The sequence below is a fragment of the Fusarium pseudograminearum genome, chromosome 1 (assembly GCF_000303195.2).
Source record: "Fusarium pseudograminearum CS3096 chromosome 1, whole genome shotgun sequence".
Classification (NCBI taxonomy): Eukaryota; Fungi; Ascomycota; class Sordariomycetes; order Hypocreales; family Nectriaceae; genus Fusarium; species Fusarium pseudograminearum.
The window spans coordinates 6627366-6654685 of record NC_031951.1 but is presented as its reverse complement, the minus strand read 5'-3'; the positions used below and the strand labels follow the sequence as shown (position 1 = coordinate 6654685).

Below are 27320 nucleotides of genomic sequence, written 5' to 3'. Positions count from 1 at the left end.
CCCTGACATGACATGACATGCAAAGACCAGATTAAATTTGGACGGATCGTGAGTTTAACGGAAACTAAGATAATCCCGCATTGCTTAAATTATAATGCCCACTAGCAAGTACTCACCGTCTCTTCGTTAGAATAACAGATCCAGTCACGCAAAGACTTAAGGTTTGATATACGGTAGGACCAATAGCATCTTTCAAATCGCACTCTAGAATTATATAATAAAAAACAAAGGTTTAACAAGGAAAAAGAAAACTCAAAAATCTAAATAGACTCGGTCGACGGGGTTTATCCCATCAACGTCTCATATCCGTTATCCATCATCACATCCATCCAATACGTATCCTTCTTATCCTCATCCATGCAGGCCCACGTCTTCTTGACCAGCATCAGCATTCGCCGAATCGGCTTGGCCGCCAAGATATTTTCAAACGCGGAAAGACGAGCAAGAACTATCTTTCTCGCTTGGAGAACCTCCAACCCGTTCAACGGTAACCTGAATCGTGGACTGGCTGCTACACTCGCCACGGGAGATCGCTGCAGATTTGAAATCGAGCAGTACGAGCGACACATTGAGAGTTCACTACAGATACTCACAAACAGTAACGGCTGGATAGACCGGCTTCGAGACGTTGTAGGAATATCTTTGACCAAATCTAGCACGTGAAGAGCTAGGCAGGTCAACCATGTATCTGCAAAAGCTCTCTCATCCGGATAGGAACCTGAAGAATCAGGCGAGCCCGTCATGAAGTGCGCTGATTGTGCATATGGTACCAAAAGATCCGGGAAATTCCGATATAACTGAAGTAGCCCTGTGCATCGATAAGCCTCGGCAATGTTGACTAGATGAATCGCTGGGGTTAGGTCATCGCCAGCATCGACAATATCGCCTTCTTGTGGTAGCTCAATCGCACAAAGCTCCGCGTGCAGTTGTTCCGAAGCTAGAATTGCATCCTGGGCCTGTTGAATATCGTCCTTGGAAACAAAACGCCGGGTCCGTAGCCGCTTTCGTTCCTTTCGTACAAGAGAACCCACACTGGCAACTAATTCCTGTACCTCGATACCGATACCTGTCTGGGGATGAGGCATGCGAGGTTCGTGCATATCAAGTGAATCCGGCGGGACTGGTTGCGGCGCAGCACTTCTCGTATTGGGGTCCAAATCCGTCACAAAAGAGAGCAGCATTTTCCAATACACAAGCGAGTTGTAAAAGAAAAACTCTTTCTTCTTGTCGGCTAACGCAAGGGGGTCTCCACGCGCCTCGGCAGTTATAACCTTGCGTGCGAGGACGTCGAATTGTGGCTGTCCGAGACTATCCGGATCGTGCCATGAAAGACTCATTCCTAACATGACTAAAGCCAACAGAGACGATGTTTCTAATTCGGCAATCTTGGCTTCCCTAGACAAGCATATCATGGCTTGGTCTCGTAGTCGATGGCCAACTGATGCAAAGGTGGGTGAAACCTCTGAGAGGCATGCGGCAGCCATACTCTGTGTGATGTAGTAGAGGGACTGTGAGCCGGACCACATGTTTGAAATAGTAGTTCGATATGGGTTCATCGGGCTGTCGTAACAAGACATCATTCCGCATACTTCCTTGAAGTAGTATTCGACAAGAACAGAGGAATGGTCCTGGAGAGCTTGAGCTAATGGCATTTCGATAACTTGCTCAGAAGCCTGGTTTGCGGGTTCTACTCTTGTCAGGGCCTGGGAATATACTTGTTGCGGTTCCATTGTGGTAGTTGACCAGAGCCTGTCGTCAGTTTGCTCTGGGGAAACCTGATCTGGTGTTTGTCCGAGTGATTGGTCTGGGTATAGGTGAAGCATGTCATCGGTGAATTGCATCAGAGGCATGGAACCATCCAAGGTTTCCTGCCCTTGGGGCTCGATACATCCCGCGTCGATAACATTGGAGAGATGATCTAAAAGTCCTTGATCATAATAACTGTTGACAAACTGCCCCGGGTGCTGAGGTTGTTGTTGAGTTTGAGTTTGAGGCGGTGGTGGAGGCGGAGGTGGATGCGGATGCGGATGCGGGGGTTGTTGTTGTTGTTGTTGTTGTCTTTGCAGTGGCGGAGGTTGATAAGACGCATATATTGGACTTGGCTGGGTTTGCTGAGGAGGGGGCAAGGCGACATCATCAACAGTAGCATCTGCAGGCGTCTCAGGGGGATCCTTGGGCGGAGACTTTGATCCGCCTTTCCAGCGTAAAGGTTTCTGATATCCTGGACATGGAATGCCTAGTCTTACACACCGGGAACAAGCGGGCTTGGATTCATCACATTTGAGCTAGATAAGCGGTCAGAAAAGGAGGGGGTGCCGGGTCACGGGTGAGGCAAAGACAGTGGCTTACTCTTTTGGACTTACACACAGCGCAACCCGTGCGTGATCTAGTGATGTTCATGCGCGCCGCTGAATGTGTTGATGAGAGCATCATGACCCCGTTTGGTGGTATCCGTGTTGATGAGTGGAGATTTCAAGGTGCGGGATAGTTGGGGCTTGGGGGTGGAGAAGAGATAGAAGTCTCTATCACGTGATTCTTTAGCGTAAAGCCATGGGCTCTCCTTATTGGATCTTTGACCTGAGGTATCATTCCGTTGCTTAAATTGCCGAGGAACATGTCTCTGTCTGGTTGACCCTATTGGCAGTCATCTCGTTGTGTTGTAGCTGTAGATTATCCAGTATACTCTCTAATAACACCATCAATGCTCAAGTACCTTGAACCATGTGGAACTACTTAGTAGCTTTGTACTACATCTCCACCTATTCAGGTATCAAATACCGTCGCCACCTCCTCTCAGCTATCCCAAGGTATTCGGAATTGATTGACCATGGCGGAAATACGGAATGACTGAGAATTGCATATCCTCGCATGCGTGTCATTTAACTTCCATTCTGAGACATGAGGTATAATCATTTCACCATATTCCCCAGGAAATGGTCCATCCCGTCTCCTACGTCCGCTACTGCTCCACCAACCCCATTCCCAACTCGGTATCAATAAGCTAAGGATATCAGTACCACAACAGGAAGTTATATGCATAGGAACCATGGATATTGTTCTCTCTATTCAAGGGTCTTGTCACTCCCAGCTATCTAAGCTATCTGTGCTTGAACGCCATGTCAATGCTCCCTTGTTTCTACAGCTATCAGTATCAAAGCTAATCAAGATGGCGTCGATAACACCAAGTCCTTCCTTCAAGGTGGCTCTTGTACAGATGAAGCCAAAGGTAGTACATCACAACATCGATGACACTTGGACGGTACTGACTGAAATTTACAAAGCCCCTCGATGCTGAATACAACTTTGCACTTGCGGCCGAGCAGATACGACTCGCGGCGGTTCAGGGTGCATCCCTAGCAGTCCTGCCCGAATACCACCTCACAGGTTGGGTGCCAGAAGAACCATCTTTTGCACTCACGCCCGAGGATGCCCAAAAATATCGAGAGAAATACCAGTCATTAGCAGCAGAACTTCACATCAACATCTGCGCTGGAACCTTTGTTACCCAGACTTCCAGTCTTGGCGATGTGGCGAATCTCGATGCCAGGCCTACCCTCCTGAATACTTCCGACTTTATCGATCATGATGGAAACCTGCTTGGCACTTACACCAAGACCAACCTCTGGATCCCAGAGCGTCTCACATTGACTTCCTTTGTTGATCATGCTCGCAATACGTCCAAAGATGAATTCGCAGCGCCCAACCCTCATCAAGTCATCGACACTCCTCTCGGTCGAGTCGGTATCCTTGTGTGCTGGGACCTTGCCTTTCCCGAAGCCTTCCGGCAACTCGTCCTCGCCGGGGCCAAGATAATAATCATCCCTTCATACTGGACATCAGGGGATATGTCCGAAGAGGGCCTTGCATATAATGCCAACTGCGAAAAGATGTTTATACAGTCCGCGCTGGTCACTCGAGCATTCGAGAACACTGCCGCGGTTATTTACTGCAATGTTGGCGGACCGGCGGAAGAAGGTTTCTTTGGCTGTAGTCAAGTCACGTTGCCCATTGTTGGGACTGTTCCTGGGAGCTTTACTGATGGCGAGGAGGCCATGCGTATCCTGAATGTCGATATGCAGACTGTGGATATTGCGGAGCGCAATTATCAGATTAGGCAAGATTTGGCGAGGGAGGATTGGCATTATGGGTACGACAGGAGCACATCAGCAAAGCTGTAAGTCATTGCGCGCGTCTTCTTTTATATCCCGTCATAAATGAATATCCGAGTACCGCTACAAGTCATTGTCATTTGCTCTACCCAAATATACGAAAAGTATTTAATATTGTCATGCCACACCCTTGAGCTGGTAAAGTTTTATGTGAAGACTTGGTTTGTTGCCCGTCAGTACGGCTTCAGCCTATACATCTTGTCCTAAGCAAATCATTGGTGGTTACATTTCACTAATACATTGGCAGTCATTGAACCTAAAGCTGGCCTTTAATTAATCGATAACTTGAAATATAGACTTTAATTAATTACAATAATGCAAATACCCTATGAACTAATAAACATGATTCGCTCATTCCGTCCGCTTGCCCGTGCCCAGACTTCTGTGCTGACCAAATTATGACTCGTCTTGCCTGGAATGTGCACTAGATACAACCTCCTTTTCCGTTCTCTGTGGCTCCGACGAGTCAACCACAGGCAATTCTTCCCCTAGAATGAATTCAAGCTTAGGTCCTTCATAGGTTTTTCTCTTCATAAACCACAATACTGTGACAAAAATGATGAAGATGCCTAAAACAGCCGTCACGTAGTCTAAAGCATGTCAGCTGGTTGATGGAAAATAGCAAAGTTGATAAACTTACTCATAGTTGATACGTTGATGGGAATTGCAGGTGGGAAGCAGAAGAACTGTGGAAAGAATTAGCATAACTCGTCGATATAGTTGTTATCCTAGAGGCCATGACTTACGACAGACGTGACAAGGACAAAGATGACTGCGACGTAGTTCACGACATATCCAAATGTGTGTCCGAGAGAAAACACAGGAGGCTCCGCGAGAACAAGTTGTCGGCCTCGGATAAGAAGAATAAGAACTGGTGCAGCATATGAAAGGTTGAGAAAAAGCGTGCAGCTGGCGATATAAGCGTTGAAAGCAACCTCCGGGCCTTTTGTCTGTTAGAGTGGATTTCAGAACAGTTATAATGAGACTTACCTAGATATAATAATCCAAAGAGAAGGTTGAAAATGGCTTGTACGACAATAGCTCGAACGGGAACGTTGAGCTTAGGATGAAGATGCGAAAGGCTATGTATGTTAGTCATGCAGAACAGTTATATAGTGGTCGAGAAACACTTACTACTTGGAGAATGGTGTTCCGTTGTCTCGTGCCATGGACCAGAGAAGACGACTTCCAGAAGTGACACAGCCGTTCGCGCCGTTGACGAAACATAGTGCAACAGCAACACTTAGAACTGTAGCGGCAACTTTACTCTTAGTTGCTTGGAGGATCATCTCAGTGAGGGGACTCTGAGTGGGCGATGCAAGAAGGAGATCAAGATCGACAAAGCAAAAAAGCATGACCAAGATAAAGACAATACCACTGGGGATGTTTAGCACATTTCCATATTTTAAGGGTTTTTAGGGAAGCTTACGTTACACCACCGACCAGCACAGCAGCTACCATGGCTTGGGGTGCATCCTTGGATGGCCGAGGCATTTCTTCCGTCATGTGTGCCACAGCATCAAAACTACACTTGTTAGCAATTTTCGTATCATATAGCTCGAGGGGTACTCACCCGATCATACTCAGAGCCGACTGAAGCAGTCCAAGCATCCAAGCCGTGCCATCGCTCCATCCAGTTGTGTTGGAAAAGTTGGTAAAGACGAACTTGGCATCGGTTTTGGGAGAAGTGGAAAGTAGTACAATACTGATGACCACGACACTGATCAAGGACCAATACACTGAGATAATTAGCATCTGTCTTTATGAGCTGTATACATTTGGATGAAGCTTACAGGCACCCTCATTCCAACGGTTTAGAATAGGATAGGCAAAGATGTTCAGAAAGACGCCGACGATTGATACTGCTACAAACATCAAGTATGTACCCCATTGGGTGATCTCGTAGGTGCCACCTGAACCAGCAACTGCTGCAGCGGCAAGGAAGCGAGCTAGTTTGATGTAAGCGATGCGATAGAGATTTAGCGAAATAAAAAGGGGGTAAAGTAAGTACCTCCAAAGTAAGCAGCGGTTGTGTTGAGGGTTAACCATCCTGCGATGTTGATCCATCCGACGATAAAACTCTATTTTAGGTTAGAAGGCAATTGAATGGGTTGGTGATGTTATTATTACCATTTGACTCTTCCATTTTTTGGTTGATAGAGCAAAGGAGTAGTGATATTGTCCTCCGGCTGTAGGATACAGGGATGCCAACTCTCCGACACTGGCGCTCAAACAAATATTGCATATAACGCAAAAAATAAAGCCGTAGACGAAACTAACGGAGCCGCCAGATGGCATAACGAGTCCCAGAGATCCAGCAAGAGAGATCCAGGTGCTGTGTTTGGTGAGCATGGTCGAATCAGATCATGGTGTGGTCCAATGTCTTACTTGAGAATTGCAAAAGCCATACCAATCATGGTAATCTTTGAGAACCTCTTTTGGAGGTGGCCCTCCTGGGCCTGAGTCGCTGCCGCCATAGTTCGTGATGGCTTACAATGGGATTGAGTGATGTTGAACAAAGCCTTGGCTCCCGTCTGCGCCGCGACAAAGAGGAATAAAGACGCGACTAGTTATAAAGCGTTCTGTCCCTGTCCCTTATCTCAGAGTCGATGGGATGTGATACGAAGTTGATGTCACCTTACTCGCGTCCTGCATGGGTCCCATGGCCAATCGGGGGGGAACCGACCGGTCTCTCCGCGTTGCGGGGGAAATGGAACCAGGAGACAAGACTAGACCAAGACCGGCAAAAATAAGCTTAGGAATTCCATATGTCCGGGTCTGGAGGATGGTGGTGGAGATGAGCTGTTCTTCGGCAGATAATGAAGTGATACATACAGGCACTGAATGCAGGTGATGAGTTGATAACAGACCAAATCCCTGCTTTGAGTCACTTTTGGATAATTCTAGCAACTCAACGGAGACGAGATAGCAACGTCCTATCCCATCTAAAATCACTCGATAAGATTAGTAACAAGATAGTAATCTGAATGTCAGCAGTAGTAAAGCCACTTCAGCCTTGTCGGCAACCTTCGCTCACCTCCGTCACTATCCGGAGGATCAGGGAGGTCCAGGGTATGTTTCGCGAGATATGTTGGTCCATTCTAGAATGTCACCCTCGAGCGAAACCTTATTCTCTACACACAGACAATCTACAGCAGCGAAAAAGAAAATAATAAATGGTGGTCTGAAGATAACCCTGGAACCAACACCCAGCATAATTGACCGAGACATGGTCAGTGATGCAGCCCAATCAACATATATTGATGCAGCTAAAAGGGGTTCCATATCGAACCCAATAACTACCTTGTCATTGAAGAACTCGATCAAAGACAATTCAAACCTTGACAGGACCTAAAATATCATCGCAAACTTACCCCTGACTTCGACTAGAGTCATCCCAACGATCCTAAGCCCTGCATTAGCTTAGCTCCACCAGCTAGAAGCATCATCGAAGATCACTCATATATCCGGATTTGACAAGCTATAAATAGTGTTTACAGCCGGTCAAACTTAAAAGTGTATTCATGATCATAATGGACCAAGTTATATGCTCTTTGGAGTGCACAGTCTCGCCAGGAATGTAGCCCGCAACAGCGGACATGACTTTACGCAAACCTTGACACTTCAGTTAATTCAAGCTTGATGAATGACAATGATATTGCTTTGAACGTATCGTAAGCCATTAGGGATACTGTTCATATACTAAAAACTATATACATGCTTTTGGGCTGTACGAACTCCTATCGATAGTGAAGCATCCCATTCATCTATAGATATAATATGAAATTCCATCACGTAAATTCAAAATCATTAAAGTACAAAGAAAACAAAATCATCGCATTGGTCAATTGCCTGCCCTGGAAATCTTAACTGTGGTGGTTTTCGTAATACCAGCGCCTCTGTATACTGCATCTCCTGCACACTCCTCATCACTCGATTGTACGTCAATATTGCCGAGGACGGTAGCATGGTTGGAAAATCCATGAGGGCTTGTTACCCTGTCCCGAAGCTCGTAGTTATTGTTGATGCCTTCTTGACTGCTCGTCTCGTCATCCTTTCTGTGACCACTCGACAAAGTATGCCAGTTCTTTCCGCTTCGCATGGTCGCGCTTCGTAGTGTACCTCGGCCATAAGCACTATCACCAGTGATAGGAGTTTTCTTGGAGCCTTTGCCATAGTAACTGCCGAGAATACGGCGAAACAGCGGCTTAAGACAGGGCAAGCTGCCACCAATTATACCAACGTTGAGCTCGACAACGGTCCAGATGCTGATATTGCGGGAGTCCCAAAGCCAGTCGCCCACTTTGCCGTAGTTAGTCACATAGCCTACTTTCACAATGGCGGCAGCGCAGGCAAAGACACCAAGACCAAGAATGGCAATCAGTGTCACTCGAGTGCGGAAGTGAACGTTGAGGTTCCATAACATGGGTGTAGGAATAATGACGGCGAAGAAAAGATCAGTCAAGATGTTGAGAGCAGCGTTTGTATATGACAGGCTTTGAAGGGTGTGCTGGGACCAGCACTGCATAGGGACAAGGGGATCCCAGAGGGCACGAAGATCCTTACACTGGAGTACTACAGTCTTGGAGATGTTAGTATGATGGGGTTTGTAGGTGAACGTCGTGACTTACGAAAAAGCATCCAATAGTGTAGATGGACATGAATATCATGATACCACAAATAAGCCACCGGTAGAATTTGGTAGAGGCAATTCGCAACAGAGCAAATCCGACAGACAACTTGACGACGCATATGGCAATAAGGAAAATGGGTTGACTGATGAAGTTGAGTTTCATCCCTTTTTGAAAGACATCTGGTTCAACATCGCCAATGTGTTTCCCAGCACCATATACCACAGAGGCAATGATGACACCCTCGCCGGCCCAATTCAGGGCCATTGTTAATATCATAAAGGCATCCTGTCAAACTGATTAGAATTGTTTCAGACTGCAGGTGATTGCCAAGTAGGAGAGTTGCGGGAAGTTGTGACAAGACAAAAAGCAAAGGCAAACAAAAAGCAAGCAAAATATGATATCAAAATCAAACTTACATCCCATCCAGTACCACGAATGATAAAGATTCTCACATACAAACGAGCAATTACAACAATCGTGGCCAAAGTAACGACAAAAATAGTACCACCAAGAATAGCACCAGCTCCGTTCTCGTCAGGATTTGAGGGCAAGTTGGCTGGATCCATGATAAATCGGCAGAAAGGCAAAGATGTACAAGAGACCCTAGAACATGGAAAGGATTGAGTAACAAGGCAAGGGAGCAGGGCACATAATAAGAAAAACCAGATGCACGGAAGAGGGGGCGAACGTGTTTACCAAGGGGGTACTATCAGCAGACGAGTTACCTATCACCTAGAGAGCCTAGACACCACGTTTCTAACAGGGTTTCAGCATGAGCTAAAACATGTAAGTCCCGCCGGCCAGGACTGTAGGTGATGCCGTTTGAGGATAGTAGAGATGCAGGTCCGGCGGGGTTCTCCGAAGTAGAAAGATCAACATCTTGTCACAAGGTATGATGCAGTAAAGAAACTGTTCTATCTGCAGGCTTTTTGACCCGAATATCCTGTTACCGCGGAACTATGCCATGTCAAGGTATTCGTATCGTGCATCGGCTAATTTCCACATTTTCCAATCGGAGAAAACTGCCAAACTGAATTCGGATCACTTACTCAGTTGATGTGGTATAAGCATAGTGCCGGGACATAATCACCAGCCTCCTGCTTTGAAAGTGTCTCATACGGCCTGTTCCGTCTCATACGTTACGTATGAAAGGAGGATCCTGGTAGTTAGGTATGTAGGGATAAAGCGGTAGATCCGGTAACGAACATAATCTGAGGGCTAGTTCCGTTAGGTTGGCCAGGGTGGTGATCACATGTTCCTGCAAGAAGACACCGTTGATGAAACGCCAAGATACTCTGATAAAGTACTTCTACATTCAGCTTGCTACAACCGAGACTAAAATATAGACACACCCAAAGCGTTGACAGGATCCGCGGGAATTCTTCTCCACTAGGAAACGGGTTAATGCAGGCTGTAAAGGTCTGCGAATGCAACTGTACCGGCTTTGCATTCGAAGGGATGTTCAAGAGGGAAGGTGTCATATATAATAGAGTGACAATCGATGTTTATATCTCAATTGGACAATGTACTATAGTTTGCATACTTCTGGGATTGATAAGGTCGAGTCGCGTGTAAACTGGATCCCTCCATGATTCGCGAGAGGGGGATCTACATGCCGATCAAATAGTTCGGATGGCGATGTGATCAGAAGTGGATTTTTTGACCTTTTTATCCTGTCCAACCTAATCTTTCTAGTTGGTTTTTTATCTTGAATCCCTCCCTCAGTCCTCCATCGGAGAAATCAAAAGTCAAAACACCAAAGACGAGTCGGGCCTAATAATCCTTTTCTCTTGTCTTCCCCGCTAGCACTAACGGGAATGGCACTCTTTTTGTTAGTGTCGGACATATTCTCAGATATGGATACCTTTCTCCACCTGACGGAACTCCTCCGGATCGTCGTTCGTGCTAACAAATGCCCGGTTGCCGTGGATTTCAATACTAGAGTTGATTCAACTTCATGATTCTCAAAAAGGGGCTCAATCATCATATCATGGCATAGAATCCACTGAATCATATTCCCCTGAAATATCTATAACAAGAAATGCGCCGCTGGTGTCCCTTTGTCCTGCAGATTGACCCCTGCCATTCTGTGAACTCGACCGCCCTCTGCTGGTACTCCCTGTTCATCTTACAGGATCACAACCCCAAATCGGATTAGATCTAAGTTTCCATCAAACCCCTGCCTCGGTTCAACAGCATGTATAAGGTTTAGAGGGTCTTGAGACTCCACACTCATCATGCTCTTTCGCAATGTCCCTGGCTTTTCAGCCACTGATCCGTGTTAATTGCCGTCATCTAGAGGCAATCCTTGTCTTATAGTTGCCACTGAATGATTCTACACGATACTCCAATTGTAAGGTGCTTTGGCAAAATCTTCACCCGCGATCGTCGCGAGGTCCCCAACGGATAGCCAAGACCACTCATTTCCTCGCTCTAGACCTAGGGCCTGTTGCTCATGCAAGTTGAGTCTAGGGATACTCCGATTAAGGAGACCCGTATGCAGTATATAGTTCAATCAAGTTCTGCTTGATCATCACTCCTCACTCACCGGCCACTCAAGTCACAATCTACAGAGTTGAAACCTGAGCAATCCCTGTCACTCTTTTGTACCATTCCCCTCATTCGTTCATCATCATGCGTGCTGAATTCCTTTCACTCCTGGCTCTCAACGCTGTCAGCGTTTTGGCCGCCCCCAAGCCTAGCACAGTTGGTGCCTCTGCTGCTGAGGCTACTCAGCTTGAGGAGATCGCTGATCTTGCTGCTGCCGCTTACAAGACTGCCCAAAAGACCAAGGCTGCCGGCACCTGCGACTGGAGCAAAGTCCGCGTTCGACGGGAATGGTATGTTAGGACGCTACTGCATGTCATGCAGAGTAAGCCCGATACTAACTACCGATAGGAATACCCTTTCTAAGAATGACAAGAAGGCCTACATCAAGGCTGTGAAGTGTCTTCAGTCTAAACCTGCCAAGGGTCCTGCGGACTTTGCCGCTGGTGCCAAGACACGCTTTGATGATTTCGTTTCTACGCATATCGATGCAACTCAAACGATACATTACACAGGCAACTTCCTCTCCTACCACCGTTACTATACTTGGTTGTATGAGGAGGCTCTTCGAAACGAGTGTGGCTATAAGGGAACTCAGCCTGTAAGTAGCCATCAAAAGAATGGCAACTTGCGTCGATTACTAACATTTTTAATAGTACTGGGATTGGTCCCTCACTGCCATTAGTGGTCTCAAGAAGTCACCACTCTTTGATGGCAGTGACACTTCCCTCTCTGGTGACGGCGCGAGCACTGGCGAGAACCCTGACATTGTTCTTGGAGCCTCCAGCGGTCTCCCCCCCGTGTACCTCAAGACCGGTAACGGAGGTGGCTGTGTCACGTCAGGTCCCTTCAAGGATATGAGCGTCAACCTTGGCCCTGCAGCCCTTGACCTCCCTGGCGGCAAAGTTGAAGCCAACCCTGATCCCCTTGCCTACAACCCTCGTTGCCTGAAGCGTGATCTGAGCGACTCTGTCAACCGCCGCTTTGCTAACGCCACGTCTGTTCTGAACAACATTGTCAACCCCAAGAATGTCTTTGACTTCCAGATGCAGATGCAGGGTGTCCCCGGCACTGGAGACATCGGTATTCATGGCGGCGGTCACTACGCCCTTGGTGGTGACCCTGGTCGGGATGTCTACACCTCCCCTGGCGACCCTGCTTTCTACTTCCACCACTCCATGATTGACCGTGTCTGGTGGATCTGGCAGATGCTTGACACCAAGAACCGTGTTAATGGAAAGGATGCTCTTGCGGGCACAAACACCTTCCTCAACATGCCTCCCAGTGCTGATACCACATTTGAGGACTCCATCCATCTTCCTTGGCTTGGACCCGATAAGCAGATCAAGGATCTCATGAGCACCCAATCTGGTCCTTTCTGCTACGTCTACCTGTAGACTGCGGCATTATTAGATAGGAAAAGACTTCATTTTCTTGCGCTAGAACGCTTTAATTACATCATAATAATACAACTTGCAAGTTCCAACTATGATCAACTGCCATTGCCATCTTGGTCTTATCGTGTTGTGGGATAGATCTACCAAGTTATCCGCATGTAACCGTAGCTTCGGTTTCGCTTGATTTTGTACAGGGTTAAATTGCCCAACAACCCAGGGCAAGTCACCAACACGAAGGTGTGCAACCCTGTCGTCTCATCGTAGTGGAGTGTTGAAGTTTGCCAAGCAAAGCGTTCCCGGTCCAAGTCTATGGATGTCTAATTTCTACCGGACTAATTTCTACTATAGGCTGGTCAACTTGCCACCTTGAACCAACTGCCTATATGAGCATCAGTCTCTGAAGACATTCAAAGCACGTGTCTCTGTACCCCATATATTCCCTGCTTAATGTAACTGTATATTCTCCACATTGCCGAATTCTATTTGCTCCTCTACGGGCCGAGCCCTGATGCAACCGTATTCCCCGCGAATGATCGCTGGCATTTGCTTTTCTATAATGTCACCAGAACGGGGTGGCTTGACAAGCCTAGAACTATACCAAGGCGTTTTATAATCGTTTGAGTCTAGGATTCGATTTGGGAAGCGTTTCAAGGATGCGAGACTGATTGTTTAAGTTGATTTGATTCGCAAATGTTCGACAAACTATCAAATCGTACCTAGGGTGATCTACCCGCCAAGTCGCGCTCAAGATAACTAACAAGATGCTTACCTTTTAGTATAGTCGTAAAAGCCTCGTCCACTCTTGATACCCAAGTTGCCTTCATCCAGGAATTTCTGCAGATATTCTCGGGGCTCACTCGGGATATTCCCCCTCTCATCAGCATAATGTTGTTCTATATCCATGACAACATCTAAGCCAACGAGATCCATCTGTTCAAATGGTCCTTTGGGCGTCTTCAGAACTCCTTTAAAGATACCATCGATTTCCTCCGGAGTTGCAACGCCTTCTGCTGCCGTAAGAAGGGCTTCTCTCTTGATAGCTGCCCATATTCTAACGAGCATAGTTATTAGTCATTGGAAATACTGTGGTTAAGAGAAGGACTTACCTGTTGTAGATATACCCCATCGAGGGTTTCTTGACGTGGAATGGAGAAAAACCATGGACTTTACATTGCTTTATCATGAAATCGATATGCGAAGAATTTGTGGTTTCGTGACCCATGATCTCGATTTCTGAACCAGTTAGCACAATCTGCCGCAATCTGAGAATCAAATGCTTACCCGGTACTTCAGGCGGCCAATCTGTAAGTTTCAATATCAACAGTAGTTCTTCAAAAACAAGCACATTAACTTACAAGAGTGAGCGCTGAGAAAGCGGCTCTCGTGATTCAAGTCTAGGCCCTTCAAAATCTCAGAGCAAGAGTAGCTGCTAGAGTTCGAAGCGATGATTGTCTCTTTTGGGGCGATAGAATCTAGTTCCACGATGATCTTCTGTTTGAGGTCAAGACGTTCAGGAACACACTGAGAAATCAGTACTTTGTCGTGTTAGATAGAGAAGCTCACTTACTTCTACTACTAACCACGCTGCCTGTAATGCCTCGGATAATGTATCTCTGGAATGGGTAATTATCTTTCCCCATGAAGCATTTTCTTTGTTGCAGCTCCTTCGGAACTCATCAATAGCCTCGAGGCTGGCTTGAAGCTGAGCCTCCTGGCTGTCGACTAGATGGACATCACTACCTGTACTCGACCACTAGAAATATCAAGTCAGCTCTGAGGTTGGGAAAGTGACGTTCTCAATGTCTTTTTTTGAAGCACTGACCATGAACGCCAAACGTCGCCCTTGTGTGCCTGCTCCGATTAGAGTGACGGCTTTCCTAGGAGTTATCGTAAGTACCATCGTGTCTGGTTGTGCTTGTACTGAGATGTAAGATTATCAATTCTTTCAATCAGAGAAGATGAAATATTTACGTGTGAAGAGACGTCTCAAACAAAGAAACCAGATATTATTGTGATTTCGGATCCGTTGGCACTGTGGCAAACAAACCCCACCTTGTTAGATCTCCAAGACGTCGGATCCGACAACAAAAAACAGGATAATCGTACCCGAAAATTCAGCTGTGATGTCGGTGGCTGACTCGCTTTGTTGGAGTAATTTAAAATTTCCGCTGTGCAGTGCGGAATCAGCTTTCGAGCTTGCAGGAACTTTGCTTTTTACTCGTCAAGAGAGCGAGATGACAGACCTTGTCTGAGGTTGGTTATTTCTGTATCCTAAATTTGTTGACGTAAATTTCATGGTTTCGGCCACCCCCTTGACTCTTCCTCCGAATGAAATGCGATATCGTTCTCAAGGCTCACATGCAAATATTTGGAAATTGGGGTAAAGTGATATTACTAGAATAAATTTAGCCACCCAGACTATGGCGTTTGATTATGTACGATGTCGGCCGAAACCGTTGAAAACTTTGCTATCGCGGCTATGGACTTTGAACTCTGTGGCAAGTTTTTCAACGTTCTTTCTAATGTCGAAATCAAACTGTGATACGTCTCTTCTGTGATTTTTTCTACTCCAAAATCGCGATCAATTGCCTTTCGTAGTAATTGCACCCCTGCAACTGCATGATGCGGGTAGGGATCAATAGACACAATCGGTATTGTATATACTGATCGCGATCCATTTTGAGAATCGCTGTTGGGCCGTTTTAGTGTAAATGTATTGTGAAGACCAAAGGCCAGTGTGTTCATGATTGTGTTCTCGGCATCGATACTTATGTCTGTGATATCCGGTAGCAGGTCCTGACGGTCAGTAGCTTGTATTATGTCTACAAGCATCAGTATGCCGAGGTGATAGTGAAGCATGAGAGAGACTATTATTTCTGTCAATACGGTGCCTATTTAGAGTGATGCTGAACTTACACCATCGCAGCTTAGTCTTTTGACCAAGAAACGGCATTCTCTTGTGGCACTCATCCAGGTGCGGACGGTAGACGATACCAAACTGCTTTATGGAATCCACAACGGCAAAGTAGGCTTTTCGCACCTCAGGCTCCTCATGGCCGTCACGCAGAGCTTCTTTGAATATTGCTGTCAACTTCCACCCTAGAAGTTTCCAGGAGGCACCAGCAGCAATGATTTGATTCGCTCTCTCATCTGTCATATCGGCGCTTGCTTGCTTCCACTGGCGAGCATTTTCGTCAAACATCTTTGCACAAGTCCTGACCAAGCGCCAAGGGAGTTCGGACTCGAAACCGAACAGTCCAGAAGACAGCAGGGGGCGGCAGTTGAGGGTCAGGGACGCCGAGGTATCGAATGTCAGGGCGGCCCAGTACACTGTACTTTCGGCGTTGATGAAGCCAGAAGATTCGATCGATTCTGGTGTTGTGACGGTCTCTGATCTTAGTGAAGGGGAGACTTTGGAGCCACTGAATTGGAGGTTCCTTTGGTGGGCTCGTAAATTCTGGATCTGTTGCAATGCAGCATGAACACATGCTTGGCCAGATATACCGTCAGTCTCTTCCTCCTCCGAAATCCCTTCAGGTATCGGGGTCAAGGCAAAGAGAAGCAGTGATAGCATTGATCGGTAGGATGGTCTATTGATAATGCGCAGCATGTCTCTTCGGGCGTGTCGCCAGAGACTCTGTACAAGGTTGCAGTGATTTTCGGAAGATTCCACTGCAGAAGTCACAGGGAGCCAGCGCGCAGCAAAGGCACATATGGTGCTTTGCAGAGATAGTTCAGCTTCCTCGCCTCGGCCAGCTACTTGACTATTACCCGAGTCTACTATACACCCATCAAGATGGCGGCAGAGATCAGATATACTGACATATTTATCGGCCAGAGTGTGACCAAATCTGCAACAATGTTAGTTTCGACTTGAGAAAGCGGTTTTGGTACCCACAAGAACGGACAGCTATAGCTACCCATCCAGGAGCCAAACACAACCTCGAAACCTTCTCTGTACAAGGTATCGAGCCATGTGGTATCAAGGTCCTCCATACTGTCATTCACCACATAGCCTCTGGAAGGGTTTGTGTACCGTGGTGGTGACACGGACTCTAGGACAGCCGAACCCGTCAACGTATCACCGGAGATAGCGATATCTGCTTCGAAAACACGAGCCTGCCTAAGGGCATGTGGTTCGGGAGCCTCTGCAACATGGCTAGCGTGCGTCGAAGATGTATCGCTTAATGGCCGTGATGTTGTCCTACGACGGGACTTTCTCTTTGCACCTGAAGTATTTGCTCTGGCATTTTCAAGCCACTATACGAATAAACATCCTTGGCCAACGATGGTGCATATTAAATGATTAAGACATACCTGAAAGGTACACGCTTGATTCCGGTTCCGACAGCGTGTGCAGGACGACGATGAGTCTCCTGGATTTTTTTGGCAGGCAAGACGAGACCGGCGGCACTCATCGCAACTAGAAAATTGAGTGCGACGTGTAACAAGACGGGTTGGCATTGAGATGAGTGGAATCGGATCCGGAGGAGGATGTTGATGGTTGGGAAAATAAACTGGGAAACTGGGACTGGGACCCGCTGGCATTTCGACATGCGGGGTAACGTTAGTGCATGCCGATCACCAACTTTACTAAATCTGGGGTATCGTCACTGTACTTCAGTGGATCGAGGATTCGACAATCATCCCCCATCACCTTCACCTTGCCAACATGGAAGGAGATAATAAACTGGCAAATGACAAACGATACCAATTTAACGGTAGCCTAGATGGTATTGGGAAGGTTAATCTTGGATTAGCCCCTGCATCGAATGGAACGGCCGCCGCCCACTGATTCTAGTCGGACCCAATTGCTACTGTTCTTTCTGTCTGACAGGGGCCTCGGAACCGATGCACCACTAGAGTTAAACTTGACGAGAAGCATGACAACATGACAACATGACTCAATTGACTCAACAAACTTGACACACGGCATCGGATCCGACCCTTCTCACCCTTTCGGTCCTTCTTTATCCTGTGTCTAGCCAATTCCGCCCTTCCCTTGTTGCAGATTCGTTTACGCCGTCTCCATCTGCCGCCTCCTCCGCCCACAAGCCTCCTACGGCTGTGACACTGCGTCTTTTGTGGTCCTTGTTTTACGTTGGACATGAGATCTGCAATACCAATACCTTGACTTTGCGGGGAAATCATGGGGAAGACAAGGTACGAGCTTCGACCTACTTAAAGTCGTTGATCGTCCATGATTCCACGTTTTTTGAACCTTTAGATCAAGCTTCAAAGGCACTCAGTCATGGCATCATATTCTACTCCCCCAAACGAAAAGGTCGATGTCTTGGAGGCAGAGACAGCACCTAATCGCCACCATGGCGGAACACAAGTTGATCGCATCGATGCTATGGCTACAGCACCCGGGGTAACACTCGAGTCTTTTTCCCATCTTGATGAGAAGAAGATTCTACGCAAGGTAAGCCTTTACCACCTCTGAAAATGAGCACCAGCTAATCAATATTCTAGATGGACATGCGGTTGATCCCCATGCTGGCACTTCTCTATCTCCTCTCATTCCTCGACCGTACGTCATCACCAGCTTTACCCCAATTCCAAGCTAACCTCGGTCTCAGGAGGAAACATCGGAAACGCAAAGATCGAAGGCCTCCAAGAGGATCTCAATATGACTCCCGATCAATACAACTGGTGTCTTACTGTTTTCTTCTTCACATACGCCGCCTTCGAAGTCCCCTCCAACCTCCTCCTCAAAAAGCTCCGACCTAGTGTCTGGCTTCCTATAATCATGATTGCTTGGGGTGTCGTCATGACATTGATGGGCATTGTCCAGAATTATACAGGCCTTCTTGTCGCTCGCGTCTTTCTCGGTCTGACCGAGGCTGGTCTTTTCCCTGGCGTTGCCGTAAGTTTAACAAACTTTGACTTTCGTCCCGATTGCTGATAAGAGTAGTATTACCTGACCATGTGGTACTGTCGACACGAAATCCAATTTCGTCAAGCCCTCTTCTTTTCAGCTGCTTCCATAGCCGGTGCCTTTAGCGGTCTTCTCGCCTTTGCAATTGCAAAGATGGACGGCGTCGGGGGTCTCGAAGGATGGAGATGGATTTTTATCCTTGAAGGAATCGTGACTGTTATTGTTGCCATTTTTGCTTTCTGGGCTCTGTACGATTTCCCCGAAACCGCCAGTTTTTTGACTGAAGAGGAGCGTGCCTTTGTTGTTTTCCGACTTAAGTATCAGGGCCAGCAAAAGGCTGCAGGCCAGAGTCAGTCTCGTGTCGCGCAGAGTGATGAGTTTAAATGGGCTTATGTTTGGGACGCATTCAAGGACTGGCAGATCTGGGTCAATATCTTTGTCTACTGGGGGGTGAGTCTAGTCTGTACCCGACCCTCTATGAGTTGTGCTAACCGGATGACAGATTGTTTGTCCACTCTACGGAATCAGCCTCTTTTTGCCTACCATTATTCGAAATCTCGGTTACAGCTCGAGTACCGCTCAGCTCATGACTGTGCCTATCTACATCACAGCCGCAATTTTGGCTGTTATCGTTGCATGGACTTCGGATCGAGTTGGAAAGAGAAGCCCCTTTATCGTGGCATTCCTCTGTGTCATGGTTGTTGGTTTCTCAATGTTAGTCATTTCTCAATCTCAAATCATTGATACATCACTGACCCTTACGCAGGTGCATTTCTACCAACAACCCAAAGGTTGTCTATGGCGGGGTTTTTATCGCGGCTTGTGCTATTTACCCAGCCTTCCCTGGAGTTATCTCATGGCTGGCCAACAACCTGTCAGGAAGCTACAAGCGAAGTGTTGGCATGGCTATCCAAATTGGTGTTGGAAACCTTGGCGGCGTAAGTGTCTGTTCCCTTTCGGGTTTATTCGATCTTGCTAACAATCGTAGGCTATGGCATCCAACTTTTATCGACAAAAAGACGGTCCTCGGTACATTCTGGGTCATGCTTTGGAACTCGGTTTCATTTGTGTGGGAATCATCGCCGCTCTTATCTTGATCTTTAGCTACAGCCGTATCAACAAGAGCCGCGAGAGAAGAATGGCGGCTGGTGAGCACGAGACCATCTCGGACGAAGAGCTTTCTGCCAGGGGAGACAAGGCCGTGACTTGGCGATATATGCACTGAGCTTTGGCTATGTAACAATTGACCCACAATGTGAGAAGGGCACATTATATCCCTATTTATATATTAGTTGCAATTTTCTGCTATTTCCCTACCTAATTCAGTCAAATTTCCGCCATCATGTTAAAAGAAATTATCGTCGAAGACAACAAATTGAGGTATATTTTATCTACTAATAACGATTTCTCTATGAAAGAGTTTAGCTAGAATGAAGTGTCAAAGACTTGGAATCAACAGTGATCTATCCCGCCATGTCATTCATTTTTATACACCTTAAAACTGCTATCTAATAAGGCGTAATTAATAAAGTGAGTTGTTTGAGATCCGAAAATCATTATTATCTTGTCTTTCTATTTTATCGACTTTCGACCCTCATGGTGATCATTAAAAAAGCGCGCCCTTAGATAGACTTTCGCCCCACTCAACCCCGCCCCTTCGTCCTCCATCAACTTCAGTTATATCATCTCTCTATCTCTTGACGCAGGGAAGCGAAAGGTAAAATTGTCTCTTCAGTTGTACCAACCACCAAATATCATCTGTCTATATCATCTAGGCTTGAACATTCTACAGAGATATCGAACCTCGTTTCCTTTTCCCAAGTCTAGAAAAAATGTCACTCTACGTCAGACAACTGAGCATCGACGACCTGGAGCGGTCTTTGGTGGTCGAGACCGCCGCGTTCCCACCAGCTGAAGCAGCATCGCGTGAGAAGGTATGAGAGTTTACAAGCGGACGGAGTTGATCTGACACTCTTCTATAGATCGAATATCGCTTGACGGTATGCCCTGAGCTATGTATGGGTCTGTTTCTACGCGGAGGGACTGGTCTACCATCGACCATCCCTCAGGACATACCCTTCCTAACAGAATCTGGGTCCAACGACGATGTGCTGCTTGCACATGTCATATCCACTAAATCCACCAACAAGCCTGTCAAAGACGAAGACATGGATTACCCTCCCAGCTGGAAGTCGAACCCTCAGGGTGACTACGATGTTGGCCACAAGAGAAATGGAAGGACAATTGCTCTTCACGCTCTTGCTGTGTCTCCCGACTACCAGAAGTCTGGCTTGGGGAAAGCTATCATGAGAGCATACATCGAACGAATGAAGAAGATGGGTGCAGCCGACAGAATCTCGATCTTGACGTACGATCGACTTGTCCCGTATTATCAAAAAATGGAATTTGAACATTACGGCAAAAGTTCATCTGAATATGCTGGTGTCGCATGGCATGATCTGGTAAGCGAGTCCTTCGTATCGTCAAACTGAGTATCTAACTGTTTATAGTCGTATATCATCTCTGGCTCTTCATAATAAGTCGGGAAGCATCAGGGTTCAGACTTGTATGTGCGTCGTTTCAATTTACCAACGATCTTTGATAGCCCAGCACACGAAAATGATAGCTTAGACATCTCGATGGTTCCACGTGCTTTGAAAGACTCTTGTGATATACGATTTCGTACAAGGAAATGAGATACAGTATATAAGTGATTAGCCTCACTAACTATTCAACATTCTCTAACGACGTTTCTTGCCTGAGTAGCACCAACGCATTGAGTTTAAAGAAGGATTTGATGACCGTATATCCAAGAGAACCTTCAGAAAGTATTTCGTTTAATGTGATGCTGAAACCACACCTTGGAAACCATGGTGATCTGATCGGGATCAGGTCTATGGTGTTCACGTCGCCTCTCAAACCATTCTTCAGCTGGGTCCAGAGGGGATGGGTTAACAAAACCTGTCTAGCCATACGAGGTCACGATGTCGGTCTTGTGATCAGATGGGTTCAGGGGTTGCATGACTGCAGACATGTCCCGAAGTGGTTTCTCCTCAGGCCATTGAAGTAATTGTACGCTGAAAGCATAATAGACGAAATTATTAGGCAAGCTTATGCTATTTAGTCTATAATCTTTAGGCTATTCATTCTTGTACACTAAGTGTTGGAGGTCAGCGTTTTTGCTACCCACTAGCTTCCATTTAGGTTCAGGGAGACCGTGAGGTTGCGAACAAGGCACGATACCCCGTCATCTTTGAGGCTCATTGAGGAGCGCAAAGGAGGAGTCCCTGAGAGGTTAGGTGAGCAGACAGGTCTCTTCATTGAATACTCCATATCGGGCACTCCATGTTACTAGGTTGATATTTGATGAAGAATTAGTAGTCAGGTAGTCAAACATTTGTGAGAACCTAACTGCCCCCTAATCTTGCGGTGTAATAGAGGCCAGATGCAATGCACTTGCTAGATGCAAAATAATTGACGGTCATTGGCAGTGTCAGGCAGCTGTCAGTTGAGCTGAACTCGCATCTGCCTAATGAATCCCGTCACGCGTCAGGGCTTTCGCACAATTTTAAATATCGTTCCGGTTTTCTGCCTTCTTCCTCTCGTCATCTGCATCTGCATCGCACAGCTTCGCATCGCATTATAACGCATCTTTTCTCGTCTCTTATCGTATCGCATCGCATTACATCGCATCAGAGTATGTGTTTCTTCTATAACTGCTATCTGTTTAGACCGCAGCTACTAATATTTATTCCAGATGTCTGACAACGCTGAATCTTTTGGTAAGGCCTTTGGAGCCTTTGCAGCTTACGAGAAAAGCAGCAAGGCCGGCTCTGGCTCTGGTTCTGGCGGCGGCGGCGGTGGTGGTGGTGGACGTGGCGGCCGTGGCAGGCCAGATAACCGACAGGGTTGTTGGCACGTAAGTATCTCTATTATTTAACAAAGGTCAAACTGACAGTTCTTTTTAGTGTGGCTCTCGCGAGCACGTTTTGAGGGACTGCCCTCACAGAGGTGAACGGCGACAGCGCAAGAAGGATGTCCGTCGTCAGGCGCCCACTGTTCCGGCGACTCCCCCTCCCCCTCCTGCTCCTCTTGAGCAGCGCCCTCTCCCTCCTGTCCCTCCTCCTCAGCAGCAGCAGCAGCAGGACGACGAGGTGATGGCGGCGATGGGACAAGTCGAGGCTGAGTTTAGGTCTCGGCGGGAGCTGCTGATGCAGCAACAAGAGCAGCTCACGCAGCAACACCAGCAGCAACAACAACAGCTCAATGAGGAGAAGATAGCGGCGTTTGGACGACTCTCGCTTCGGTATACATGGAAGCCGCAGTAGTAGTAGCAGTTGTTTTAGGTCTGGTGGGTGGCTGCGGTATTCTTGGTCTGTTTTGTTCTTTTCTCTCTCCTTCTTTTCTTTCCTTTCCCTCTTTCTTTCGGAAGTGATGACATCTCTTTTTTATTCTTTGCCTTTGTGCGTCACTGCAAGGCACGCAGACCTCTTTTTAATATGTTTTCTTTTTCTTTTGTTGCTGTATTTTCATCCATGTTACTCGTTTCGTTTTCGTTGTTGTTTTTATTTTTATTTTTCTCTTGTCTCCAAAACAAAAGCCCTTCGATGTACCACCTTGCCTGTTGCTCCAGACTCAGCTTACATACTTGCCCGTCCAGTGCCAGATCACTCATTGAGTGTTACCTTGGCTTCGGTCTTGGTCAGAGGAACATTGGTACCATTACTTCGGTAACGGCAGACAATCATCGATATCCTTACTTCGGTAGTGGCAGACAATCATCGATATCCTTACTTCGGTAACGGCAGACAATCATCGATACCATTACTCCGGTCTTGGTCAGAAAAGCATCAATGTTCCTGCACTGGAGGTTTGTATAGTCTTGGATGCTGGTAGGTGGTCAGGTTTTCACATCGAAGTGGCTCCCCCTGGAGTGTCTTTCTTAGTTCCGTTTCTTTTTTCTGTTTTTCTTTTTCTTTTTTGGTGGTTGGGGGGTCTAGAACGACAGGCTGGCACCTTCTCGTGGTGTTCTAGGTCAGTAGCCGGGGATCATATGGTGGTTCCTGGTGAAGCTAAGACCAGCCTCTTAGTTAGATACGTATATAGAAAATTTAATCGTTTAATTCCTTGAAACAATATTTAGATTGAATCGTGAGGGCTACAGAGGACAAATAGAGCTACTGCTGAAATAATCTACGAAAATAAATGCTGGGCTTCAACTACTGACTGATGTTCAGCTCACCGACAAGGGCCACGACAGAGGCGAAACCGGCGTCAGTCGTGGGTCGAACCAAGAGCATTCCATTCCCTCGATCCCACTCAGCGATGTGCGCATTCTCTTCTGTAGCTTTATCCGGGTTACCCTCTGGGGTTGCAGGTATACCAAAGACACGCACAGAGCCCCCTGCGTTCTTGGCTTGCTCAAACATGTCGTCGACTTGTCTCGCAAGCTTATCGTCTCGGATACTGATCTTAAAGCCAAGGTTTCTTACCACGATGAGGTAATCTGGGAAGGCAAGCTTGCGAGACTCTTCAGAAGCTGCGCTGGAAAGTTGGTATCGTCGGCCAGGGCTTGGGACATTCCTGTAACGTCGCGTCAGTGTATCCTATGTTGTCATTAGGGCTGTAAAACTTACCAGTCACCAGCTGGGACCGCGACAGTTTGAATCTCATCGTAGGAGAATTGAACGTCGAGGTTTGTATCGGTGTCGACAGAACCAAAAGACAAGCCCTTCTCATTGGTACTTCCTTTGCCACTGGAGAATGACAACCACGGGCCGTAAGAAAAGCCATCCGTGGCAGCGTGGCCAAAGTCAGACTCGTTGACATACTTTCCATCCGCGACGTTAATCTGCATAGATGAGTCTCCATCGCCAACTCCGTTCATCCAGTGCTCAATCTGGGATGTGTATTGGGGAGACATGAACTCAGGAACATATGTGATGGCATGTGGTGTTCTGTCTTTCTCCAGGAGTTCCCTAGTGACTTCAGCCGAAGCGTGACAAGCTGGCATGGTGATTCTATAAGTGTTAGATAACAGTTAACCTTGATGAAGGTTTGGTTCTTACCCGTCGATAGACTGTCCACCAATTAAAGCTTGGATAATTCTGTTGAAATCTCTCGCGAGCTGACTGGCAGCTGGACCTCCAGCACTGAGGAGGAGGGCTTTATAGTCAGCAGCCACGGCTTCGACCTTTGACTTGGCGGCAGAGTATGCCGGTGCATGTGAAGGCCACCACTGGGAAAAGTCTTGTTCACCAGTCAGTCCATGACCTTCTTCCTTCTCGAACTTGTCTAGTGCGCGCTCTCTCTCGCGCAGTGCTTGGTCGAGAGCGCCAGTTAGAGTTCGTCCTGTCATGGTTATACGAGTTTGGTTTCCATCGCCCTAAAGTCTATTAGAAAAGAGCGGCTTTAGGGATCAAGATTACATACGATCTTGACAGAGAGTAGATACCTGGCTTTATGTTAGTATTTTAATCTCAGTTAACGGCTGGATCTCTTACTCGAGGAGGCATTGTGTGTAGGTCTTGTGGTGAGATGGATCGAAGAAGAGATCGTTTGTCTGCAGAAAGTTGTTGATGATATTGTTGATGCCATAGTTTGTGTAGGCTGGATCAACGTCTGGCGATGCAACGGGTGCCTTTTGAGCCTTTTTGGTAAAGAAAAGGGCTGGCTTGTGTCCAGGCAGGCCGCCAACAGCATTCTGTACTGCCTTGCAGTAGGCCAACCAAAGGTACTTGTCAACTTCTGAGACAGACATTTTGATACAGAACGCTCAGATGAATATGATGAAAGAGAAAGGATGGTGGAATTCCGAAATCAGGAGCAGAGGGCAAGATAAGATCGGCTTTTAAGGAATTCAAACAAGCCATGTCTCTCCTGGTGGTGATCACACTCTACAGCTTTGCGCAGCTTCCATTGAATCTGGACCTGAGACTATTGGTGCTCAGATGTGGTGAGCCGCTAGGGAATAGCTTCAAACTCTATGGGATGTGGTGAGGTTGGCAGGGTTAGCGGGCTACTTGAATTGATAAGTCTTCCACCGGGGAGGTTCCACCATGTCTCCGAGCCAAAAGTAGCTTGGGAGTTGGAGACACGGTTAAGCCAAATCATACCAGTGGCACGATAGATGCATCCGCACTGACTTTTGACTAACGGATGCTAGTGCTAATTCGTCAATTCTCTCTAACCGAGCTCTCACGCGTCTACGGAGTACCTCATGGTGAATCCTGCAAGGGGAGAATGGTAGAAACGTCTCCCTTGCATTTTGTCTAGATTGGAGTACAATTAGCAGAAACGTACGGTACTTCCCTGCCTTGTGTCCCCTCATTCGAAAAAGCCACCATTCCTGGACCCCAGCGATCTAGCCGGTTCCCCGCGTAACAGTGTACAGGATTCGGTGGCTTGTGATCAGGGGTTCAAAATACGGATCGCATTCGAGAATCTGCGGCCGCAGGGGGAGGATATGCCAGAGTGCTTCGACTGTGACGCGACGACAGCGCTGGCTGGCGGTTTACTGGGGGTAGTTGGCATTGGAGGCGCTTCGAAATGCTACAGTCTGACTCTTGTCACTGCTCGCTTGCGAATATGTCGGTTAAATCCCGCAGAGCTTGCGCTTTGGCCACGGAATCTAGAATGATAGAGATTTTCGGGAGTTCGCACGTGTGAAGGATAAATTAGTGAATTAGCGGACCGACGCGTTGGTTCAGCCCAAGCGCCACCAACACGTTGTCATTCTTACCGAGGATAAAGAAGCCCAAGAATGCGGCTGAATTCTAACTCTGGATTGGAATGGACCTCAGGGTACCAGAAAGATTGACCGCTGGAAACATAAGGGACGAAATTAATAGGTCACCTTATGCTACTTAGACTAGACTTCTTAGATTACTTATTTTTATGATCCAAGACTTGGGCGGCCAACTTTTCTGCTGCCCACTAGAGTTCCAGACCATAGGGTAGCAAAAATCTCAACAGGGGACGAAATAAATCGATCGCTCCAAGATGATTCATACAGGTCTTTTGATCAAACTATTTTCTCCTGTCTAGCATCTGGCAATGACAGATACAATTTGAAGCCGCATCTGGAAACTTCTAGTGCAATGACGAATTCTATTAGGCTTTGATGGAAATTCATTGGCTTGGTATGTGGCGCACGAAGTAAATGGTTTAAAGGAGATGAACTCGAGGATGCGGCACTCCAGCATAACCCACATGGCAAATGGAGAAACGGAGGTCCTGTTTCATTCTTTCCCATCTGCCGATGATTGTGGATATCAAGACTGTGCAAGGGCGAATCGTTGGGAGACGATACAATAAGCCTAATTTGCTTAATCTCATAATCTAATTTTGCGATAATCTTACCCTAAACTAACCATGTTTTAGGAGACTGATATTTCAATTCACATTGTCCTGTGAATAGTATTTTGTCCGTATGTTATCTGTCACTTGGACTTATTAATGGAAATAAATGCTCTTTGTCATGCTCAACAACTATGCATCTTGCTTGTTGTTTGCATTGTGTAATAATCCAGCTACAGAAATCCACATGACGAAAGACTTTCTCAATGACCAATCGGAGTAATTACAATACAAATGTTTGCTTCAGTCGTTGAGAAAATCTCATCTTTTTTTGGCTGCAAACTCAGCCTCTTCCGGGACTCGGGATGTGGGAGCCGACCTCCCCACAAGGCTC

The 27320-nt window shown here is 46.9% G+C and overlaps 10 protein-coding genes across 10 annotated transcripts, besides 7 other annotated features; 5 read left to right on the top strand and 5 right to left on the bottom strand.

The window, feature by feature from the left end:
* Positions 1-284: 284 nt before the first annotated feature.
* On the bottom strand, positions 285-2430 carry FPSE_05739 (uncharacterized protein; the record flags this gene model as incomplete). The annotated part of the gene is made up of 2 exons (XM_009258857.1): positions 285-2285; positions 2350-2430. 2 exons carry the CDS (start codon positions 2428-2430, stop codon positions 285-287), a joined length of 2082 nt encoding a protein of 693 aa, XP_009257132.1.
* Positions 2036-2058: a microsatellite.
* A 736-nt stretch (positions 2431-3166) lies between the features above and the next one.
* Positions 3167-4178, top strand: FPSE_05740 (uncharacterized protein; the record flags this gene model as incomplete). Its single annotated transcript, XM_009258858.1, has 2 exons — positions 3167-3226; positions 3282-4178. 2 exons carry the CDS (start codon positions 3167-3169, stop codon positions 4176-4178), a joined length of 957 nt encoding a protein of 318 aa, XP_009257133.1.
* Positions 4179-4565: 387 nt separating this feature from the next.
* FPSE_05741 (uncharacterized protein) lies at positions 4566-6646 on the bottom strand (the record flags this gene model as incomplete). The annotated part of the gene is made up of 11 exons (XM_009258859.1): positions 4566-4759; positions 4810-4855; positions 4916-5112; positions 5160-5251; positions 5304-5546; positions 5599-5694; positions 5743-5908; positions 5963-6118; positions 6181-6250; positions 6300-6504; positions 6558-6646. 11 exons carry the CDS (start codon positions 6644-6646, stop codon positions 4566-4568), a joined length of 1554 nt encoding a protein of 517 aa, XP_009257134.1.
* Positions 6647-8013: 1367 nt separating this feature from the next.
* FPSE_05742 (uncharacterized protein) lies at positions 8014-9369 on the bottom strand (the record flags this gene model as incomplete). Its single annotated transcript, XM_009258860.1, has 3 exons — positions 8014-8751; positions 8801-9088; positions 9220-9369. The coding sequence occupies 3 exons, from the start codon at positions 9367-9369 to the stop codon at positions 8014-8016; spliced, it is 1176 nt and encodes a 391-aa protein (XP_009257135.1).
* A 2068-nt stretch (positions 9370-11437) lies between these two features.
* Positions 11438-12747, top strand: FPSE_05743 (uncharacterized protein; the record flags this gene model as incomplete). Its single annotated transcript, XM_009258861.1, has 3 exons — positions 11438-11643; positions 11702-11951; positions 12007-12747. 3 exons carry the CDS (start codon positions 11438-11440, stop codon positions 12745-12747), a joined length of 1197 nt encoding a protein of 398 aa, XP_009257136.1.
* A 765-nt stretch (positions 12748-13512) lies between these two features.
* On the bottom strand, positions 13513-17165 carry FPSE_05744 (uncharacterized protein; the record flags this gene model as incomplete). The annotated part of the gene is made up of 9 exons (XM_009258862.1): positions 13513-13798; positions 13854-13980; positions 14029-14049; positions 14103-14268; positions 14315-14500; positions 15412-15614; positions 15664-16598; positions 16646-16990; positions 17065-17165. The coding sequence occupies 9 exons, from the start codon at positions 17163-17165 to the stop codon at positions 13513-13515; spliced, it is 2370 nt and encodes a 789-aa protein (XP_009257137.1).
* Positions 17166-17998: 833 nt separating this feature from the next.
* FPSE_05745 (uncharacterized protein) lies at positions 17999-19853 on the top strand (the record flags this gene model as incomplete). Its single annotated transcript, XM_009258863.1, has 7 exons — positions 17999-18172; positions 18223-18280; positions 18330-18616; positions 18665-19078; positions 19131-19342; positions 19395-19566; positions 19617-19853. 7 exons carry the CDS (start codon positions 17999-18001, stop codon positions 19851-19853), a joined length of 1554 nt encoding a protein of 517 aa, XP_009257138.1.
* A 607-nt stretch (positions 19854-20460) lies between these two features.
* Positions 20461-21165, top strand: FPSE_05746 (uncharacterized protein; the record flags this gene model as incomplete). Its single annotated transcript, XM_009258864.1, has 3 exons — positions 20461-20562; positions 20611-21090; positions 21139-21165. The coding sequence occupies 3 exons, from the start codon at positions 20461-20463 to the stop codon at positions 21163-21165; spliced, it is 609 nt and encodes a 202-aa protein (XP_009257139.1).
* Positions 21166-22234: 1069 nt separating this feature from the next.
* Positions 22235-22322: a microsatellite.
* Positions 22323-22385: 63 nt separating this feature from the next.
* Positions 22386-22956, top strand: FPSE_05747 (uncharacterized protein; the record flags this gene model as incomplete). Its single annotated transcript, XM_009258865.1, has 2 exons — positions 22386-22547; positions 22597-22956. The coding sequence occupies 2 exons, from the start codon at positions 22386-22388 to the stop codon at positions 22954-22956; spliced, it is 522 nt and encodes a 173-aa protein (XP_009257140.1).
* Positions 22476-22519: a microsatellite.
* Positions 22697-22756: a repeat region.
* Positions 22842-22891: a microsatellite.
* Positions 22957-23002: 46 nt separating the features above from the next.
* Positions 23003-23053: a repeat region.
* Positions 23054-23173: 120 nt separating this feature from the next.
* Positions 23174-23207: a repeat region.
* A 640-nt stretch (positions 23208-23847) lies between these two features.
* Positions 23848-25388, bottom strand: FPSE_05748 (uncharacterized protein; the record flags this gene model as incomplete). Its single annotated transcript, XM_009258866.1, has 5 exons — positions 23848-24211; positions 24265-24648; positions 24697-25013; positions 25061-25082; positions 25132-25388. The coding sequence occupies 5 exons, from the start codon at positions 25386-25388 to the stop codon at positions 23848-23850; spliced, it is 1344 nt and encodes a 447-aa protein (XP_009257141.1).
* Positions 25389-27320: the final 1932 nt, after the last annotated feature.